General features: G+C 30.9%; 1 protein-coding gene across 3 annotated transcripts in view; it reads left to right on the forward strand.

Annotated features, from left to right (window-relative positions):
• LOC145326077 (A-type potassium channel modulatory protein KCNIP1-like) overlaps positions 1-17,399 on the forward strand; it is a 114,339-nt gene extending 96,940 nt beyond the window's left edge. For all 3 annotated transcript variants that reach the window (XM_080169175.1, XM_080169176.1, XM_080169177.1), the window contains 12 exons: positions 3,642-3,717; positions 4,305-4,362; positions 5,944-6,001; positions 6,507-6,527; positions 9,203-9,262; positions 10,462-10,487; positions 11,096-11,151; positions 11,606-11,681; positions 12,228-12,272; positions 12,593-12,643; positions 13,166-13,226; positions 16,061-17,399. In XM_080169175.1, the coding sequence (XP_080025301.1) occupies positions 3,642-3,717; positions 4,305-4,362; positions 5,944-6,001; positions 6,507-6,527; positions 9,203-9,262; positions 10,462-10,487; positions 11,096-11,151; positions 11,606-11,681; positions 12,228-12,272; positions 12,593-12,643; positions 13,166-13,226; positions 16,061-16,113 (641 nt within the window). In that variant the 3' untranslated portion in view covers positions 16,114-17,399. The remainder of the gene's footprint in view (positions 1-3,641; positions 3,718-4,304; positions 4,363-5,943; positions 6,002-6,506; positions 6,528-9,202; positions 9,263-10,461; positions 10,488-11,095; positions 11,152-11,605; positions 11,682-12,227; positions 12,273-12,592; positions 12,644-13,165; positions 13,227-16,060) is intronic.
• The last annotated feature ends 1,739 nt before the right edge of the window (positions 17,400-19,138 follow it).

Genomic DNA, 19,138 nt, shown 5'->3' on the forward strand with positions numbered 1-19,138 from the left:
CAATGCGAAGCCGCTAGTAATTTAAAAAGTAGTAAAAGTTTCCTTTGATACGGATGCATGGACACATATTAATTATATTTCGGAATGATAAAATAGACTTTTTTCCTTTAAATTGGGTTGAAAAAGATTTCTCACTGAATGTTTTTCTTAATTATAGAGTAGCTGCACTACTAAAGTTTTAAATTTTGTGATATTACATCACTTATTGATTTTTACCCATTACTAACTTTTCTTTACATCAATTTTTTTTTAAAAGAAAGCTTTGTGTTCTATCATTTATCTCAACCAAGAAAAGGAAATGTTGATCATAATGGTTTACTCTTATATCATTGCTATAAACACAAAAATGTTCAAATTAATAGTTTTTTAACAATCTTTAAACAATTAGAGAACCAGTAATAGCTCACAGTATTAAAGTGAAAGAATAAACTAGATATTGAATCAAATTGGTTCAGTGGTTGCAGTGATCTCTAGACCTCCTATTACTTTTTAGTTATCTTTTTCATTGGTTGGATGGTTTGAATTCTATTTTGCTCGCAAGTAAAAGTTTGTCATTGTTATGAAAAGAAAATATATTAAGGAGAGAGTTTATATAGAAAACTTTTACATCTTCAATCATTTAGAATTTCAAAATTTAGGATTGTTATCACTTCTGCAAAAAAAAAGCAATTTAACTCAGACCTACACTTAATCAAAAATAGATTTTTTTAAAAAGCATAAATGAATTGTCTATTGTAGTCAAACCACCAAATTTGTTTTGTTTAAAAATCTTCCAAAATCATATCAAAAATCTCCAAAAATAAGCTATAAGCTAACAGTCATATAATACCAAAACATGGTAATGGTTAAAAACAGCAATAAATAAAAATAAATTGTACAGAAAAGCAAATTATATAAAAACGGACACACAAAAATTATGCAGAATTAAGTGTACACTAAAGATTTACCAAAAATTTCACATTCTAAAAATCTATGTGAAAAACATCTTTAAGAAAACCTATTACTTTTCAAGTTATTATACTGAAATTTTGTATTCTATTTATCCTGTGAAGCTACTCAACAATTCTTACTTGGTTGGTTCTTTGATATGCCAATATATTTCAATAGATAGTAAAATAATAAAATTTGGGGAAAAAATAATGAAAGATTAATTCCTTTTAGTTTACCACTATGGTTCGAAGGCCCTTGCCAACAAAATGGCATTGAATATAGGATTTTTATCTAAAATACGATACGATTCATGATTTTAAAAGGCTCAGATCCGGTTCTAATCCTTTAAAAGACCAAAAACATTTAATATCAACCAACTTCTCTATGGTAAAAGAAATTTAATTAAAACAGCACTGTAAAAAATCCTTAGTACAAAATCTCGGAAAACAATTGAATCAAGCAGTGCAACTACAAGAAGCTATACTCAATCTTTCAAATCTTGGAGGTAATTCAATTTTTTGTATTTTAATACATTTTTCATTCAAATATAATATTGGCCATGGATTCAATTGTTCTAAAAATGTTAACGGTTATACTAATAAACAAAGCTATCCTTGATTTTTAAAAAAAACTTTGTATCTTATTGTATATTCTTTTTTATTAGTTTAGCTACCCTATAATTCACTTCGTCGGTCAATATGTCAGTTTGTAATGCTACTCTAGAAAGGTATTTTTGACTTGTATATAATATAGACTGTTGATTTTTTTTGTGGTGGACTACTTACCAAAAAGCATCCAATACACAATTTACTTGGATGGCCATTCGGTATGTCTGTCATGTTAAAGAAGTCAGTGATTTTCTTTATTTTATTATATCCTTCTTTCTCTTTCTTTTCCTCACTTCTTTAATGTCTACCGAACATCAGCCTCAGTCTGCTACTTTTTAAATTTGTGCTTCGCTACTTATAGATGTTATCATCTTTGTTTTACTTATAGTTCTACCTATTATCTTTATGGTAAAAATATACAATTCTCTGACTATAAATCTATTTATTTATTTATATGTTAACCTATCCATCTATCTATGGAGTCCCCTGTGTCTAGGTCCTGGCACCATCAGCTACGTCCAGCTAGAATTCTAAAACGGCTCAGATATTGGTTTTCATTAAGGCTAAACAAGAAAAGTTAGTTATAAAAATTACATATCTAAAAAGCATGGTAGCTTTGTATTTCAAAAAGGCACTGTAGATTTTTTGCACTATTAGACTCGCAAACATAGCACATTAATATATATGCAGAGAAAATGAAGACAATATAGTATTTTGTTTCTGAATTTAAAAGTATTTTAAAATATTGAACCCATAAGAACACGGTTATAGTGGTGTCTGACTGATTATGACGTAACAAAAAAAATTAGCCAATGAGAGGCCGTTATTGACCAATGGTAAAATTTATATTGGCCTCTCATTGCCTATTTTTTTTGTTACGTCATAATCAGTCAGACACTATTACTGTGTTCAACCCATAATTTAAAACAAAACAAAAAATTGGTCAATCAAAATTCAAAAAGTCTAAACAAATTCACACCTGTAGTAGCTTTGTCTATAGCAGTCGTTCATTAACTATATAGAATATTTCATCCCAAGATTGTTGAAGGACATGAAAAATATATGATAATACTACCATGGGCATTTTATTTCAAACTCATATAAATAAAATCATATAACTTTGGGGATGGTTGGTTATAGGGTTTTTATTGTACACAAGGATCTTAAGGGATAAGACATTTGACGAAATAAAAAACAAAACTACCTACCCCTTCTGTGAATAAAAATTATTAGACACTACTAGTTTAAAACAAACCAATAAAAATGTAATACAATACCCAAAGTTTTAAGCAAACAAATAAAATAACGTGGTTAAAAAACTTTAGAAAAGTTTAATTATTAGGTCAATGTCCCCCCCCCCCTTCCCCCTCCCTACGTGAATTTTACACTTTTTGTACAACTTTCTACTAAAACCATGAATATTTATTATAAAATGTTCTTTTTGAATCTAAAATTTGTTTAGAGAAGACAAATGTAATCTCATCAAAAACTTTGAAACTTAGATAATTTCATTTATTAGTAAACTTACTTTGTTCTTCCTTTTCACAATTCCAAACACTAATAAACAAGGATGACAGTATCCATAAAAGCAAAGCTCTGAAATCAGAAGAAAGGACAAACGAACGATAACTCTTGTAGAGAGTCAAAACTTAGGAAGATCAATAATTAGTTTATCTCAAAATAATATACACAATTTTGTTGCAAAATTGATTAAAAACAGAATAAAGTAAATAAAAGTAAATCTCACTTATAATATTGTATTTTGATGTCCTAGAAATTATTATTTTAAATCAGGAGAATTGGATAATTATATCATACAAACAGTTGATGTAATATTGTGAAATACACAAGTAGTTATTCATGCTTTTTTCACCAAAAAAAATATTTTACAAATAGCGCACATTAACAAATATTTTAAATTAAATTAGGCAGTTTTATAATCTAATAAATAGAAATCAAAATAATCACTAACCAAAAGTTTCTGTATATATTAAAACTTAGTTTTGAAATAAAAATTATTTCCGATTTGAATTTCACGAAATTCTTCAAGATGTCAATATTTAAACATCTTTTCAAAGTATTAATATTTGATTTTTATTCTAGAGCCAATAATCGAAGATCTAGAGCCGCCCCACAGATACAGACCTGATAACATTAATTCACTTTGCCAGGCTACTGGGTAAGTCAGACATACTTTTGTACAAGGTTATCTATAGAGTAGCTGCTCATTTATTTTCTATAAACATTATAACCATATACGGTTTTATTTATTAGATTAAAGTAATATTATATGATGTATAAAAATAATTATCAGGGTGTCATTTAATGTGCAGTTTGATATCTCTCTTACTACTGGACCGATTTGGTTACCCTTTACTGTGAAGCTTTTGCCAATATGGCATAATGCGAGTTTTTAAGGAATATGCATGTGGACGTCAAATCAGTGTGATTCCTCTAAGTTATGATTGAGAAAATGTTCCCTAATTCCATTGTTTGAAAAACTGTCTTATTCTATGCTCAATTATGTATAGAAACACAACTTATATTTTTCAAATTTATTTACTCGACACCCTCATTGGCTGTATTAGAGAGGTACATAGATTTGTCATGGTATTGGTGGTGTATCCAATCCCTTTTATTTTTCAGGGGGAAGGATACGCCCACCTACAACCCCCTTTGGCATGTCTCAAGATTGAATTATATATGTAATGTCAATTTGACATAGACAACGCATTTGATAATACAATATATCATTTATTATTTAAGGTTCAGCACTGTAGAAATCAAACGAATGTACAGAGGATTTAAAACAGAATGTCCGCAGGTTTTTATATTTTTTTCTTTTACTAGAAAAGTTACTCTAATATTATTCAGGTGAAATTATTGAAGATAGAGGGCTACCATGAAATAATCAATTTCTTGTAAATATTTTTGGAAATTTATCGGAAAGCCTTCGAGAACTGTAAAACAAGTTATAACGAGATAAATTAAGTCAAAGTTAAGTGAACATATTTCTTTCTTTTCTACAAAGAACAAAATCAATGAAAACTTTTTAGTTAGTAACGCTAAGAAATGTTGAATAGATAGATAAAAGTAATTTAGCAACATAGAATTAGTTAAATGGACAAACTTGTTTAATTTAATGCAAAAAAACACACGGATAAATGAATTCTTGAATAGGTTTAGTAATTTAAAAGAATAATTCCAAATAACAATGTTTATGTAACAGTTTTAACATTTTTAATAGCAATAAGTACAGAAGCAAAGAAAGAGGAAAAGGGCAAAATGAATTTAGAGTAGTTTTATAATCAAATCATCACAAGAAAAAAATTCAATTTCACCCAATTTCACGTTCTGACTAATGGACGGACGCATTAACATAACTTCGCTACTAAAAGAGTGTTTAGTTTAACTATATAATTTTCTCTCCTTTTGGTATTTTTCTATTTACAATCAAAATGCATTTTTTTAAACGAAGCTATTCCAAAATTTTCTAAATTGGTTGGTTAGTTGTCCGTCTTGAATGTAAGTTATCATAGAAAATTAAACCGTATGTTATAACCCACGTCTCTGGTGTACCACGTAGTACATCCGTTAAACCCGCGACCGTGGCTCAACACGTAGCGCATCCGCTCTTCGTCGGAATATAGGTTTGAATCTCGGTTCTGCATCGTGTCATAACCAAAGACGTTAAAAATGGTTCCTACTGCTGCTATGTTAGATGCGCGACATAAACATTAGAATAAATTTGAATAAAATGAAAGCCTTGGCCCTTCCACATACAACTCATAATACTTAGGACTTCCAAACAAAGGTCATTCAATCAAAGGGAGATTTTACCGCTTTATGATTTAGCAAGATTTAGTTCAGAAAAATAAAACCAAAGTGGTTTATCTCATTTTATAGAGGTATTGAACTATATATGTACTAGCGGTTGTGGCCCTAGTATCTAGGGATATTCGATCGAAGGGATATAAAAGAACAGAAAACGAGCTTAAAACCATACGAAGACTTTTTTTATTTAAAAATAAAACAGCCAAAAACCATATAAAAAGCTTCACTCTAAAGGAGAACCATATCGGTTGAGTGGTTAGCGAGATCCTTCGCTACAGACAAAAAAGCTTTACTACTTTATTTTATAGAATAACTAGCGGCTACTATCCTAGCATTTAAGAGCTATGTATTTGAAGGTGTAAGGAAAGTAGGTAAACAGCCTAAAACCAAACCTACATAAAATAATTGAATAGTCTAAACTCATCCAGGGACCTACAAGAAGCGTCCATAAAATATAGAATTCAAATGGTTAAGTAGTTATAAAAATCTTAAGCTAAGGACAAAAAACCTTATATAATAGTATAAAAAGTTTTCACAAATTGTACGTAATCATCCTTGTTATTTTGTGCAGGGCCTCGTCACTGAGGAGATTTTTCACAGTATTTTCAACAAATTTTTCCCACTTGGAGGTAAGTCGCATTTCATCATCATTTTAAAATATAAAATAATTAAAAATCTCTAAAGTTTGCCATAATTTGTATGTTTTAATATATTTTTTGTAAAGGGATTGTTATATGAAGAAAATTTGTTCACTAAAACAGCGTATAGTGTCCAATAAAAAATTAAGTCATACAACACAAATGACAAATGATAGACCAGTATACAATTTACTATTTGTTAATTACTATGTATACTGGCCTATCATTGGTCATTTGTATTGTATTACTCCATTTTTTATTGGACTCTATACGTTGTTTCTTCTCTACTATCTAAAAACAACTAATTTAGATTTTGTATTTTATGTATAAAGTGTTATTTTTGCAGAAAAAAAATCTAAGGAAAAATTTTAAGACACTAATTGTACTCTTAATACAATACATAAACTAATCCCTTTTATTTTTTCTTGTAAATCAAGTAAGATAATAAAATTTTTAAAAGCTCAACTTTAATAATAATGATGTTATTTATATTTAGGTCCTGCTATCTCTACACTAAGTAAGATAAACATTTTTTTTAATTGTTTGCTTTTTTTTATTTTTGAATGATTTTATTTTTATAGTTTGGTCATAAATGTTCCCGCATATTTTCACAAATATTGCAGATTTTCATTTATGTTAATTTTTTATTTCATTAAAATAAAATTTTTAAAGATTTTGTGGTAAAATACCCTTACATTTAAAATTTCATGAAGAATTGTCACAAAAAAGTTTAATATTTTTATCTGATAAATTGGCATTTAAATATTTGCAATATAATATATTATTTGTTAGGAAGAAACCCGTAAGGATAAAGTGAGGGTTTAATACTTTAAAAAGAGTTTTTGGCAACAAAAATAAATCTGTTAAATATGCGGGACATGATAGCAAATTTTTTTATCCTTTTAATACATGTTGACAGATATTTGAATAGCAAGTTTTTTTAGTCTGGTACATACATAAAAGCATAATATGCAGGGCTCGGCAGCCGCGCGTCAGCCGCTTGTAAGCCTCAGGGAAATCAACATTTTACAATTTAAAAAACCCACTGGAAGGCTAAACATGACCCAAATATGAAAAAAAACCTTTTTTTTCAAAGCATCTATACAGGATAAATTCGAGGCTTAGTTGCGGCATATGCGCGGCTGCCATGCCCTGATAATATGTGAAAATAATTAGATAAGTTGAATAAAGCAGCTGGAACTTAACATTTATATCTCATCTGCTTTTCTCATCTTATAGTTTTCATAAAATAAAAAGAAATTTATAAATGTAAAAAAATTATCTATTAAGTGATACTTAAATTTTGTGTTTATAATTCTGTATTATCGCCTTTTACATCATCAGGTGCGTCCAAGCTTTTTTTTGGGGGGGGGGTAAAAAATTTTAGGGGGGGGGGTAATTCGTGTTTGGGGGGGGGGTAAAATGGCGCGCGAAGCGCGCCGAATTTTTTTTTTACCCCCTCCTAAAATTTTTACCCCGGGGGTAAAATTTGATTGGGGGGGGGGTAAATACTCCCCCCAAATCTGTTGGAGGGGTAATTACCCCCCCCCAAACTAATTTACCCCGGGGGTAAAATTTTTGGGGGGGTAATTTAATTATGTAAAAAAAGCACCTACCTAATCTATTAAGTTAATAAGTACTATCTTATAACATAAAGTAGTAAGTAAGGTTTATTTGACTATAGCTTCAGATTTCATTACTTTTAATACTGAGTTCTCCTTTTTAGGAAAGCTTCACATAGATCCCATGATGGTTCCACACTATTATAGGTCAATCCTTTGAGTGGTTTTAGGCTATTTTTCTCCTCCCTTTTTACCCTTTAGAAAACACGAGTTCTTAGATGCTAAGGCGCCACTACTATTCAAATATATAGTAGTATCTCATTCTTTAGAACATAAAAATACAATAATTAACTCACTAACCAATGAACCAATATGATTTTACTTTAAAGTGAAGCGTCTTATAGGTCCTGGTAAGTTTTATAACTAGTTTTGAGACACCCTGACATCCTCCCAAAAGAAATCGCCTATAGAAATTCTTTTTCATTATTTAATGAAATATTTAATTTAGTTAGGTATCTATTTTATGGAATCTTCAGTGCTTTACAATTACATCATAGATCCCCGGGATGGTTTTAGCCCTTATAAAGGCCCAAGCAAATAAAACATGATCAAACTATTAAATTTTTTGTTATCATGGTTAAGAACTGTTTTAACTGGTTGGACAGTAAAATTTTTTTTTTAAGAACATTCAATTTGGGGGGGTAAATACCCCCCCCCCCCCCAATTTTTTTTTTTTTAAAGAACATTTATTTTGGGGGGGTAATTACCCCCCCCCCCCAAATCGTTGGGGGTGCCTACGGCACCCCCAGGGTAGGGTGTATTTTGGGGGGTGTATTGTTCACAAAATTTTGGGGGTGCCAAATGGCCCATTACCCCCCCCTTGAACGCCTATGTACATCATTGTCATAAAAACTTTACCATAACCAAAGTATAAGTATCTAAATTAGTGCTTAGCTGCCACCAGTCAACTGAAAACTAGCCTGTAATTTACGGTCATTTGATTGCTTTATAAAAATATTAGTTTGATTTATTAAACTCATTTTTGAATTTTGAAATATTTGTAGATACGTTTCTAGTTAGCGGCTGGCTAGTAGCTACCGAGCTCTATAAAACACGCCCCTAGTTTTGTTATAAACTTTACTAATTTGCTTAACATACACATACGATATTTTACACTAATAGGAGAGGACATTATATTATACTGGTATCAAATTACTTGCTTTTAAAACTATGAGAACTTTTAAAAATTGTTATTGGATAGTGAACTTTTAATCTTTAGAAGAGACAATTTGATTTTTAAGTGGGGGATTTATCTTTCATTGTCTTTACCCATAAAATCTCTGGTAAATAGTAGAGTATTGCCTAGGACAATTAAAATGATATTTAGGATGTTCCAATGTAGAAATTAGCCAAAAATAATGAAGCTGCTTATAGTGCCTAATAAAAAAAACGTCATTCAATACAAATGACACTAATAATAGGCCAATATACATCTTACCATTGGTCAATCAAAATATAACTGGCCTACAATTTGTCATTTGTATTGTGTGACGCCATTTTTTATTAGGCACTTTAAGCTGATACAGAAATATGTTTTTAAATTTTCTAATCCAACTTAAACTTTGTTAAGGTCCAGTGGCCTCGAACATGACATCCTACTCTCACTATGTTTTCTCAGCTATGGACCAAGAGGAATAGTGGCAAATTTATCATTTTAAATATCAATTTATTACTTAAAATCATGTTGGAGAAAATGCTTGTATCTGCTCTTTAATTGACTTTGTCCACTTGTTCATTCATAATTCGCCATTGTTAAAACTGTCGATATGCAATTCCAGAGTCGACTATTTGAATGGATATATTATTACTTGGATGTTACACCAGATTTTTATATTCTCGCGACCCAAAATAACTAAACAACACAACCAACCCCCTTTAACTCATCCCCTTAATCCTACTGGATGAACGAACTAAACCAATAAATGAGTTCCATGTTAGCAACCTAAATTGGCGAAGATTTTTCCCATGTCATAGTATCCACGTATATCATGTATCCATTACTATTTTACTTTTATGAAAAGTGTTAATTGCTGACATATTATCGACATGATGATATGCTTATGGCATCATGATAACATATTTATGGTGCTATAACCATATATTTTTGTACACTTACAGCCCATAGATAAGGAAAACTAAGCAGAAAATATGCAAGATCAATCAAGTTCCGAAGTAGGGCAGCAAAAAAAATTCGAGTAATAAACGTCTTTATTGATCATGGCTGTGCATATTGGGGGGAGGGTTGTGCTTGTGGGAGGCGGGGTGTCAACACACTCTTAAAATAATTTAAATTTTGAATGCATGCCGTCTTCTCTTTCATCCCCTCAGGGTCAACACCCCACTGGTAAACTCTGTCAACGCTACAATTGTGATAATGATTTATTGTCATAAAAGGGAAGCTCTTTATAGTGCCTATAAATAAGGAGGAGAAATTTGAAAAATTTGGCCGAATTGTCCTGAATGACGTCATTCGGAATTATTTTGCATTGTTTTGATTTATCCCCTTTTTTGACACTATAAAGAGCGTCCAAAACAGGCTCTGTTTAATCTGTGTTTTGGAAAATCTTTTACGAACTAACTAACCGACATATCAAAATTGCAGAGTTGCTTTGTTACTAAAAATTATAATTCTGACAACGCTATAGACAATAGAATGATATATTAATGTCTAAATAGAGATATATAATAATATTGATCCGAGAATATCAATTTAAAAATGAAGACTTTTATATTTATATTGCAAAAATAAAAGCAATATACACTTTTGTTCAGCCCTGTCTGTAATATTATAAAGTTTTAAGGTGTATGATAAATTTGTCACATATTGTTAGGAAACTGGTGTTATCACATTCGAGGTAATTGCAGGGATCTCAAGGGATAAGACAATGACCGATAAATTGATTTGCATCCCCAATTATGTTACACAAAATAATCCCTTCTGTAGATTACAATTAGGGATTAAAACGTTTGGACACTCAACCTAGCAAATTCAATAAAAGTCAACATTGTTTTTAGGCCAACGATGAAGAAAACGTTATAAAACTTTGGGGACTAGGGCAATAAACAGCCCATTGTCACATCCCACCCTGGGTTTAAATTAAAGGATCTATAATGGTGTTCTATCATTTATGTATACTTTATCAAATATCAAGTTGCAAATATTTACTTTAGCCCAAACTGTCATTTCCGCTTCTCTCAATGCTCATATCTATAAACAATAAACATGCACATTCAACATATATGAAAATTATTTGATACTGTGCTTTTGCGAATATGAAACACCTTGCAGATATTACACGATATATTATTCGTTGGCTCAAAAACGTTTGGTACTTTTATTGAAAATTTTGATTGGTTGGTTCAAACTCGCTGTGTCCTTATGCTAGTGATGATTCTTTTTTGTTAGAATTTTTAAAAATGTAATTTTCTAACATTGTTTGAAACGATATTTTTAAATTTTCAGGATTTTGCAATTGGTTTGTCAGTACTTGTTAAAGGAACAAAGGAGGACAAAATTAGGTAAATTAAAAAAAAAATTACCCAATTATCCTTAAAAATAATAGGATAGTGGTTTGTATATGTGTGCCTGTAGCGAAGAATCTCTCTAACTGCTGAACTGATGTGGTTCTCCTTTACAGTGAAGTTTCTTATTAATCCAAAGAAGGTTTATAAATATTTCCACCCATCCAATAGAAATTACTCTAGAAATAAATTCCCTTGTCCCATGAATTGTTTTATTCTTTCAGTTTAAACTAAAAGTAGAGGGACGATTTCCCCGACTCTTCCCCTTCCAGGGGAGAAGCAATTTAATGAACACCACAAAATATTTTAGACTTTAATAATATAAATCATATATAAAGGTTATTTTTACAGGTATAAAATCAACAGAAAATGTTTAATATTTAGATGCATTTTGTCTTTATTCATAAATCTTCGTTAGAATAACACTAAATCATCCATTTTTTCTCTATAGGTGGACTTTCAATTTATATGATCTAAATGGAGATGGATATATTACAAAAGATGAATTAGAGGACATCATGCTATCCGTAAGTTAAATGAATAAATAGATGGATAGATAGACTGATAGATACATGAATAGATAAATGGATGGATAGATGGATATATAAATGGAAAGATAACTGGATAGATAGATGGATAGATAGATGGATAGATAGATGGATAGATAGATGGATAGATAGATGGATAGATAGATGTATAGATAGATGGATAGATAGATGGATAGATAGATGGATAGATAGATGGATAGATAGATGGATAGATAGATGGATAGATAGATGGATAGATAGATGGATAGATAGATGGATAGATAGATGGATAGATAGATGAATAGATAGATGAATAGATAGATGGATACATAGATGGATAGATAGATAGTTGATTTCAAAGACGTCTAAGCCGGGGGGTAATGGGGGAGGGGGGGGGGCTGGTTAAATACTTATGAAGTTAATTTTTTTTTTTGCTAGAGATTTTGAGGCTTTGTTTATATAGTAGTTTATTTTATGGGAATCTTTATAACATTTCAATAACCAAATCATCTTTATTTGTAAGGCTGATCGATGTATACATTTTAGGTTTATGAACTGATGGGCAAAACAGGTGCTCCAAAAGAACACAAGGTAAATTAAGTTTCATGAAATTTAGATAAGTAAACATCTTAATTTTTTATGATATCAGCAAAGCATTTGTAAACTCTCTCTCTAATAATAATCCTTCTAAAAATTAATTAAAATAATTTCTGGGATCATGGAAAGAAAACGAAGTAGCTGGTTTCGTAATATTTTCACAGTAGCTTTTGATAGGTTATTTTAGGTTAGGTAAATGTTAATGATTACCCTGCAGGGTTAGAATCTCACACAGAGACTAGAAAAAACCCGCTACTTCGTTATCTCTCTCCATGGTCCGATTTTGGAATTATAAATTGTAAATCTTTATTAAGATGTTGACAGAAGAGGAGCTTGTGGCGCTTAGAGTTAACGACTTGTTTGAGGTACACATTTATAATAGCGCCGCTCCTCTAATATTGTTATTTAATGTATGTTCGTTTGTACAAATGACAACGTTATGATAATAATCTATTGTTGTGTTATTTTGAATATAATCGTCTTTGTACTTGAGATAGGTAAATAATATCTTCTCTCAAATGAAAATATTCAGTATGAATGCTTTTTGGCTCAAGTATGTGTTTTAGAGTAATAAAAAGAAATAAAAATTACTGTTTTAGGTTCTGTTTAGATTCTTTTTTCATTTTCTAATATCGGCAACGCCTTTAGAGCCCCCCCCCCCCGCCATTTTTTATTTTAGTAATAAAAAAATTGGGAATTTTTTTCTAGGGGCGATTTCTCTTGGGAGGGTGACGGTACCCTCCCCCAAAATAGTTTAGAACCTTCCCAGGACCTATTAAAAGCTACCCTGTAAAGGATAACCATAACGGTTCAGTGGTTATCTAGATCTTTCGGTACACACAGACAGACAGAGATACTTTTACTTTCTATGAGGATGTATATTTTAGAAAATGGATCTAAACAAGGACGGGAGAGTCAGTTTTGACGAATTTCTTACAACTTGCTTAGGTAAATATTTTATACATTTTACAAAAACTTATTTAAAAGATAAATTTTATTTGTCTGATAATAAGTAAGAGTTTTGCGAAGCTCTGGGAAGGGTTTAGGCTATTGTATTTCAAATTAGAGACTTGTGATGGCTTACGGCTATTTAATATTATTCTACACTAAAGTAAGTTCCAAAATCAGACTACCACATAAAAAAATATTCTTAACTCCTCTTTTTGCAATTTTGAAAAAAATTACTAATTACTTTAACAAGCTTCCCTTCATCTAGAACTACTTCGATCTTGTCTTTATCTTTGACCACGTAAAGATAAGACTAATAACGTAATCCATAAACACGCATAATATCTGAATTAAAAAACATGATAACGCAACATTTTTTTCATAAGAATTATGTATTGCATTTTTTTGTTTCATAATTATTAGATTTTATTGAAATTTCATGGGAATCTTAAAAATAAACTTACTAAGTTAAACGTTTAAGATTCATGATACAACTAGGTATAATATAGAAAGCAATTATGTAATCATTTTATCCTTTCTTTGTTCTTTCATAGCAAACATTATAAAAAAACTTAATTTTTTTTATGAAAAGTTTTATGCTAGGATTCTTAAGACGAAATAATACATTTTTGTTCTTTAGCATCATAACTTTTCCATTTTAAACCGATTAAAATCCACTAGATTAGCACTGGTTATTATCCATACTAAAAAATCATGTATAGCATCGTAATACAGATAATTTTCTAAGAATATTCAAATTAAAAAAACATAAAATCAACACCATTTGTGTTAGCATGAACCTTCGGCCCCTCGGGGATAACAAAACTGTTTTTAATCATTTTAATATCCGCGGAACATTTGTACTTCCTAATTCTATAAGATTTGTAATGGATGATTTCATCCTTGTTTCTACTAAGTTGATTGCAATTATGACAGCTTACTATTTTATTGTATCTCAAAAATAAAAATTATGTTTTCAGAAACAGAAATAAAAAAAAACTATGCTTCTAATGTCAGTACCAAAATCTTCAGGGACGTCCGAGCTTTTATTTTATTGTTGTTGTTTTTTTTTGGTGGGGGTATGAAAAACCACATTTTGGGCGTGAAATGTCAAAAATGCATGATGACACGTGCTTAGCATATTAAAATAGTTATTTATTGCATCGTATTATAAACAGCTTTCTGAGGATATGAAATATACAATTAAAATATTAAAACCAAGATGCCGAAGAAAACTGGATAAAAAACGATACGATACATCCTTTTCAATGTGGCTGAGAACCGGTTCTTATCCATCGAATATTAATCGGTTTCAACGCCAAACTGGAAATAACTTTACTTTTTCTATCATGATATGCTCACCAAAATTAGCTAAAAAGAGTGTACTTATTTATTTATAATGAAAAAACACTAAATCAAGGTTGCTGCATCTTTCTTTTCTAAAAAACTTATTCATGGTTTTCATTAATGCAATCAAAATAATATTATGGATAAAGTCTTCGCAAATTTTGGTCTTATTTTTCATACTTATACATTTTACTTTTCCTATAAATAACACTAGCGGCTACGCCCCTAAAAGCCTCTAGGGGCACTTAAGGTAGGAAGGGGAAAGTCGACCACATCCTATTTTAAATTTGAGTTTCAAAAGATTTAAAAAGTATTTTTTGGGGGAGGGGGTGATGACACCCTCCCCAAAAATAGTTTAAAACCTTACCAGGACCTATAAGAAGCTTCACTGTAAAGGAGAACAATATCGGTTCAGCGGTTAGCGAGATCCTTCGGGACAGACAAAAAACGCTTAATACTTTATATAATAGGATAGAGGGCCTCTAAAGGACAGTAAAAACCATTAGGTTTCATTTTAGTTTGTCTCAAAAAAAAGTGAATGCTTACGTGGCCAAACGTCCGACCGACAACTGACCTTTTGATTGAACTACCTTTGGTCTAACAGTTCATGGAAATGGGTTGTACCTGTTTTTGGCCAAGGCATTTTTCCTACTATTTGTTGGATCTTGGACAAAGTAGCTTCAGACAAAGTAGCTTCGGACAAAGTAGCTTCGGACAACGTAGCTTCAGGACAAAGTAGACATTTACTTAAGAAAAGTAGCATCCTAAGAAAAATAGTCTCCAATAAGGCCGCAGTGCTCGGCCCCCTGGCCTATAACCTAACCTAAACTAACCTATGTTAGCCTCAGGACATTTATTTGTGAAAAATATCATCAACTGATAATACATAGGTGGTTTAGAATTGCATGGATTTCGCAAAAAGTGGTTGATAGATTTTTACAATTTTTAATATTGTTTTAACAAGTTTTAATAATGTTTTTACAATTTTTTGGCTAGGTTAGGTTAGGTTATAGGCTAGGGGGCCGAGCGCTGCGGCCATGACCTTTATCAACAGTGGAGGCTTCTTTCCTTAGGAGGCTACTTTGTCCTGAAGCTACTTTGTCCTGAAGCTACTTTTTTCCTGAAGCTACTTTGTCCGAAGCTACTTTGTCTGAAGCTACTTTGTCCAAGATCCCTATTTGTTGGGCCGAGATTCGAACTACCGAACAATGAGTGAATGCGTTTTTTCTTGTACATTCTTTCAAAACGCTTTAGTTATACAATATTAAGAACAATCAGTCCATAAACTAATTTATCCAATATTTATGCAAATAGTATTGAGGTCATCAATTTAGCTAAATGCAGAAATATATTAATTGGAAAAAATAACTACTTAAAGTATCTGAGCACACAACAGTAACTTTTGTCAAGGTTTTAAATCAAGGACGATTCAAACGGGCCTATAAAAGTGTAATTAAAGCTATATTGTATACTTTATATTTTTTCAGAAGACTCGAAGATTTGTGACTCAATAGCATCCTGTACAGATATTATTATTTAAATTGTATACAGATTTGTGACTCAATAGCATCCTGTACAGATATTATTATTTAAATTGTATACAGATTTGTAAAGTCAGGACTTTGAACCACTTTTTAAGAATAAAAAATATGTCTATCAATAAAGAAAATTACAAATGCTAATATTTAAAAATCAAAAATAACGATAAAGCACATTAGATTTTTTCAGAAAAGTTTTTTCAAAGTCTTAACTGTTTTTTAACTCATCTATTGTAAGCCCAGGGATCTTGATGGATAAGACAATGCACGATATATGTTCCCTCCCTCACAATTTATACCTAACCATTAACCAATATAATCGGTACTGTAGCTTATCTCAATGGATAGACAAACGGACAGACAGATATTTGCATTTTTGTTATTCTAAAACATATAATCACAAACAAAAAACTTAAAGGATAAGACAATTGACGATAAATTGCTGCACTTACCCAATGGTGATACACGCAATTATCCTATCTGTAGATTAGAATTGTTAGTTTAAAAATTTATACATCACAAGTTTGAAACCACCAATTGCAATTCAATTAAAGTACTCAAAGTTGCCAAGCCAACGAATTTGATACGGTGATAATAAAACTCTGGGTACCAATTGGATATATTGTCCACTGTCTCTTCCTTCCCTGAAAGATATTGATTGTACCCAAAAAAAATGTTAAATGTAGCTTGTTCATTTTGAATTAATTAACCGCCAAATTATTGTATTTTTTATCTAATTATGTTTCATTTTAACTTTTTAAAGATTCTATTGTTTGTTAAAACATAAAAGTACCTTAAAAATAAAATCTTTAAATAAATTAATTTCATTATATTAAAATTTTAACGAGTTTTTACAGTTAATAGGTTTTTTAATGCAATTTATAATTTATCATAAAAACCTAATAAGATGCAAGATATGTATTAGGAATTATATTTGATATAAAAAAATTATTAAAGATCAGAAAATTGTTATTGAATCTTTTGTAATTGAAGTATTTAACAAAAAGCCACAGGACATGTGTAATTATTGTAATGAATTTAATGAATATATGACACATGGATATATTATTACTTTGATCTTACATTATATTTTCATGTTTGCTAATAAAGAGAAGCTTGCAACGGGCTAAAACAACGATTTTCTCTTTCTATCCCCTCCCCTCCTACTGGATAAACGAACTGATCAAAAAACGTATTTCATGTAAGCAAGCTAAATTGACGAAAATTTTTCCCCTGTCATAATGTCCACGTATATTCTACATTCATTATTTGACATTGTGTAATATTTTTGTTATCCTGCACACAACGTTGTTCTCATGGCATTAAGTTTTTGTTAAAAGAGCACAAACATTTCAGAAAGTGGTTTTGACTTCATTTCTGACATTTGTTTCAGTTATTAGATGTAATTACTGGCTGTTAACCTGAACCTGGACAAACAGAGAACTGTCCCGAATTTGTATTAAGGAACAAGACTCCAGTGACGTCATATTTTTCTCTCCCGAAAAAGGGAAGGGGGGAAGAAAATCTCTTCAAAAGAGATGGGGAAAACCCCCTTTTCTCCCATCTCTTTTTCTTCCCCCCTTCCCTTTTTTTTCTTTCCACCTTCCCTTTTTCGGGAAAGAAAAATATGACGTAACTGGAGTCTTGTTCCTCAAAATTAATACAAATTCGGGACAGTTTTCTGTGTGTCTGAACCTGTTATGTTACAATTTGTAAAAATATTGTTGTTTCTTGCTTTAAACCCTTTTCATAGTTTTTTTTTATTTTGTTCTTAGAAAATCATAGTAAAAAATCAGAAATTTGTTTAAAATATGAAAATGATGAGTTTAAACAGAGTTGGATGTCCAAGGGGATTCTAGTGGTACAATATTGATAACCCTCCTCTAAATATTTGGAAATATATTAGATTTTAGCCCTTCCCTTTTTAATAAAATTTTATCCAAAGTCGAGGGGATTTGCATTACCCCTTCCTTCCCCTAAAACCTCCGAGATTAAGATTTTTAGTCCCACTAAAATAAAAAGCTTGGACGTTTTTGAGGGTAGAGGGGCTGTGGTCTACTCAGCTTTCAGAGGGAGTTATTCCTTTATTTGAATTTGAAGATGTTTTAGTTTTCAATTCTAGTTTATTTTTAGACTATTGACAATTCCTTTTATTGTTTATAAAAACAAAATCCACGTCTCGGCATTTGTTTCGAAATTATTTCATGTCTTGCACAGTTGGGGGCGCGAAACCAACTTTAGTTATTATCAAAATATTAAACAAAACTATTCTTATTACACTGATTCCAATAATTCTATCAACATATTTTGTTCTAGCTCATTAACATTTTATTATTGCCTTTCAATTTTTTTATGTTAAAGGTTTGTTTTCTGTTCTAGTAGATTGTGTCAACAATTGCACCCCCCCCCCCCCCTCCTCCTCCTAAAATCAGGAGTGGGCACTGACTTACCTTTTTTCATGCACCCAGCCAGGGATTAAAAACCCTAGCACAATTAATCTTAAAGTGGAATTGTAACTTTCCTTAACTCATTTCAGTTAGGATAAATCAAAATGGCTTAATTCTAAATTCATAACCGCAAAAAACAAAAACATTTTTCTGGTTTGTTTCGCCACCCCAACTGTTTTGTTATTTATGTAACCTATTTCCTTGTGCTTTCTTATTATTATAAAGTTTAAATTCTATTCAAAAAATTTAATTTTCATTTGGTATCTAAATGATGATTATTTTAAGATTAAAATTTTACAGAAAACGCTCAATTCTTAATATTGATTTAACGTGTTTTTTTTATGTTATTAAAAAATGGGATCTACTGCAGTTCACGGTAAAATATTGCTGGTAACGAATATTGCTAAAAATTTATGAATTTTAAAGGCTGCTAGCTGCCAAACGGCTGAACGTACAGAACATGCCCGCACACTATTTTAAGCGGCATAAGAAGGCCTACAAATAATCTGGAATAGCCATAAATCAAAAATGCATAATTATCTTGCAGTGCAGAGAAATGCGCGAAAAAGACCTATTTTAC

This window comes from Acartia tonsa, chromosome 8 (assembly GCF_053477335.1).
Source record: "Acartia tonsa isolate MP-2025a chromosome 8, ASM5347733v1, whole genome shotgun sequence".
In the NCBI taxonomy this organism is placed as follows: Eukaryota; Metazoa; Arthropoda; class Copepoda; order Calanoida; family Acartiidae; genus Acartia; species Acartia tonsa.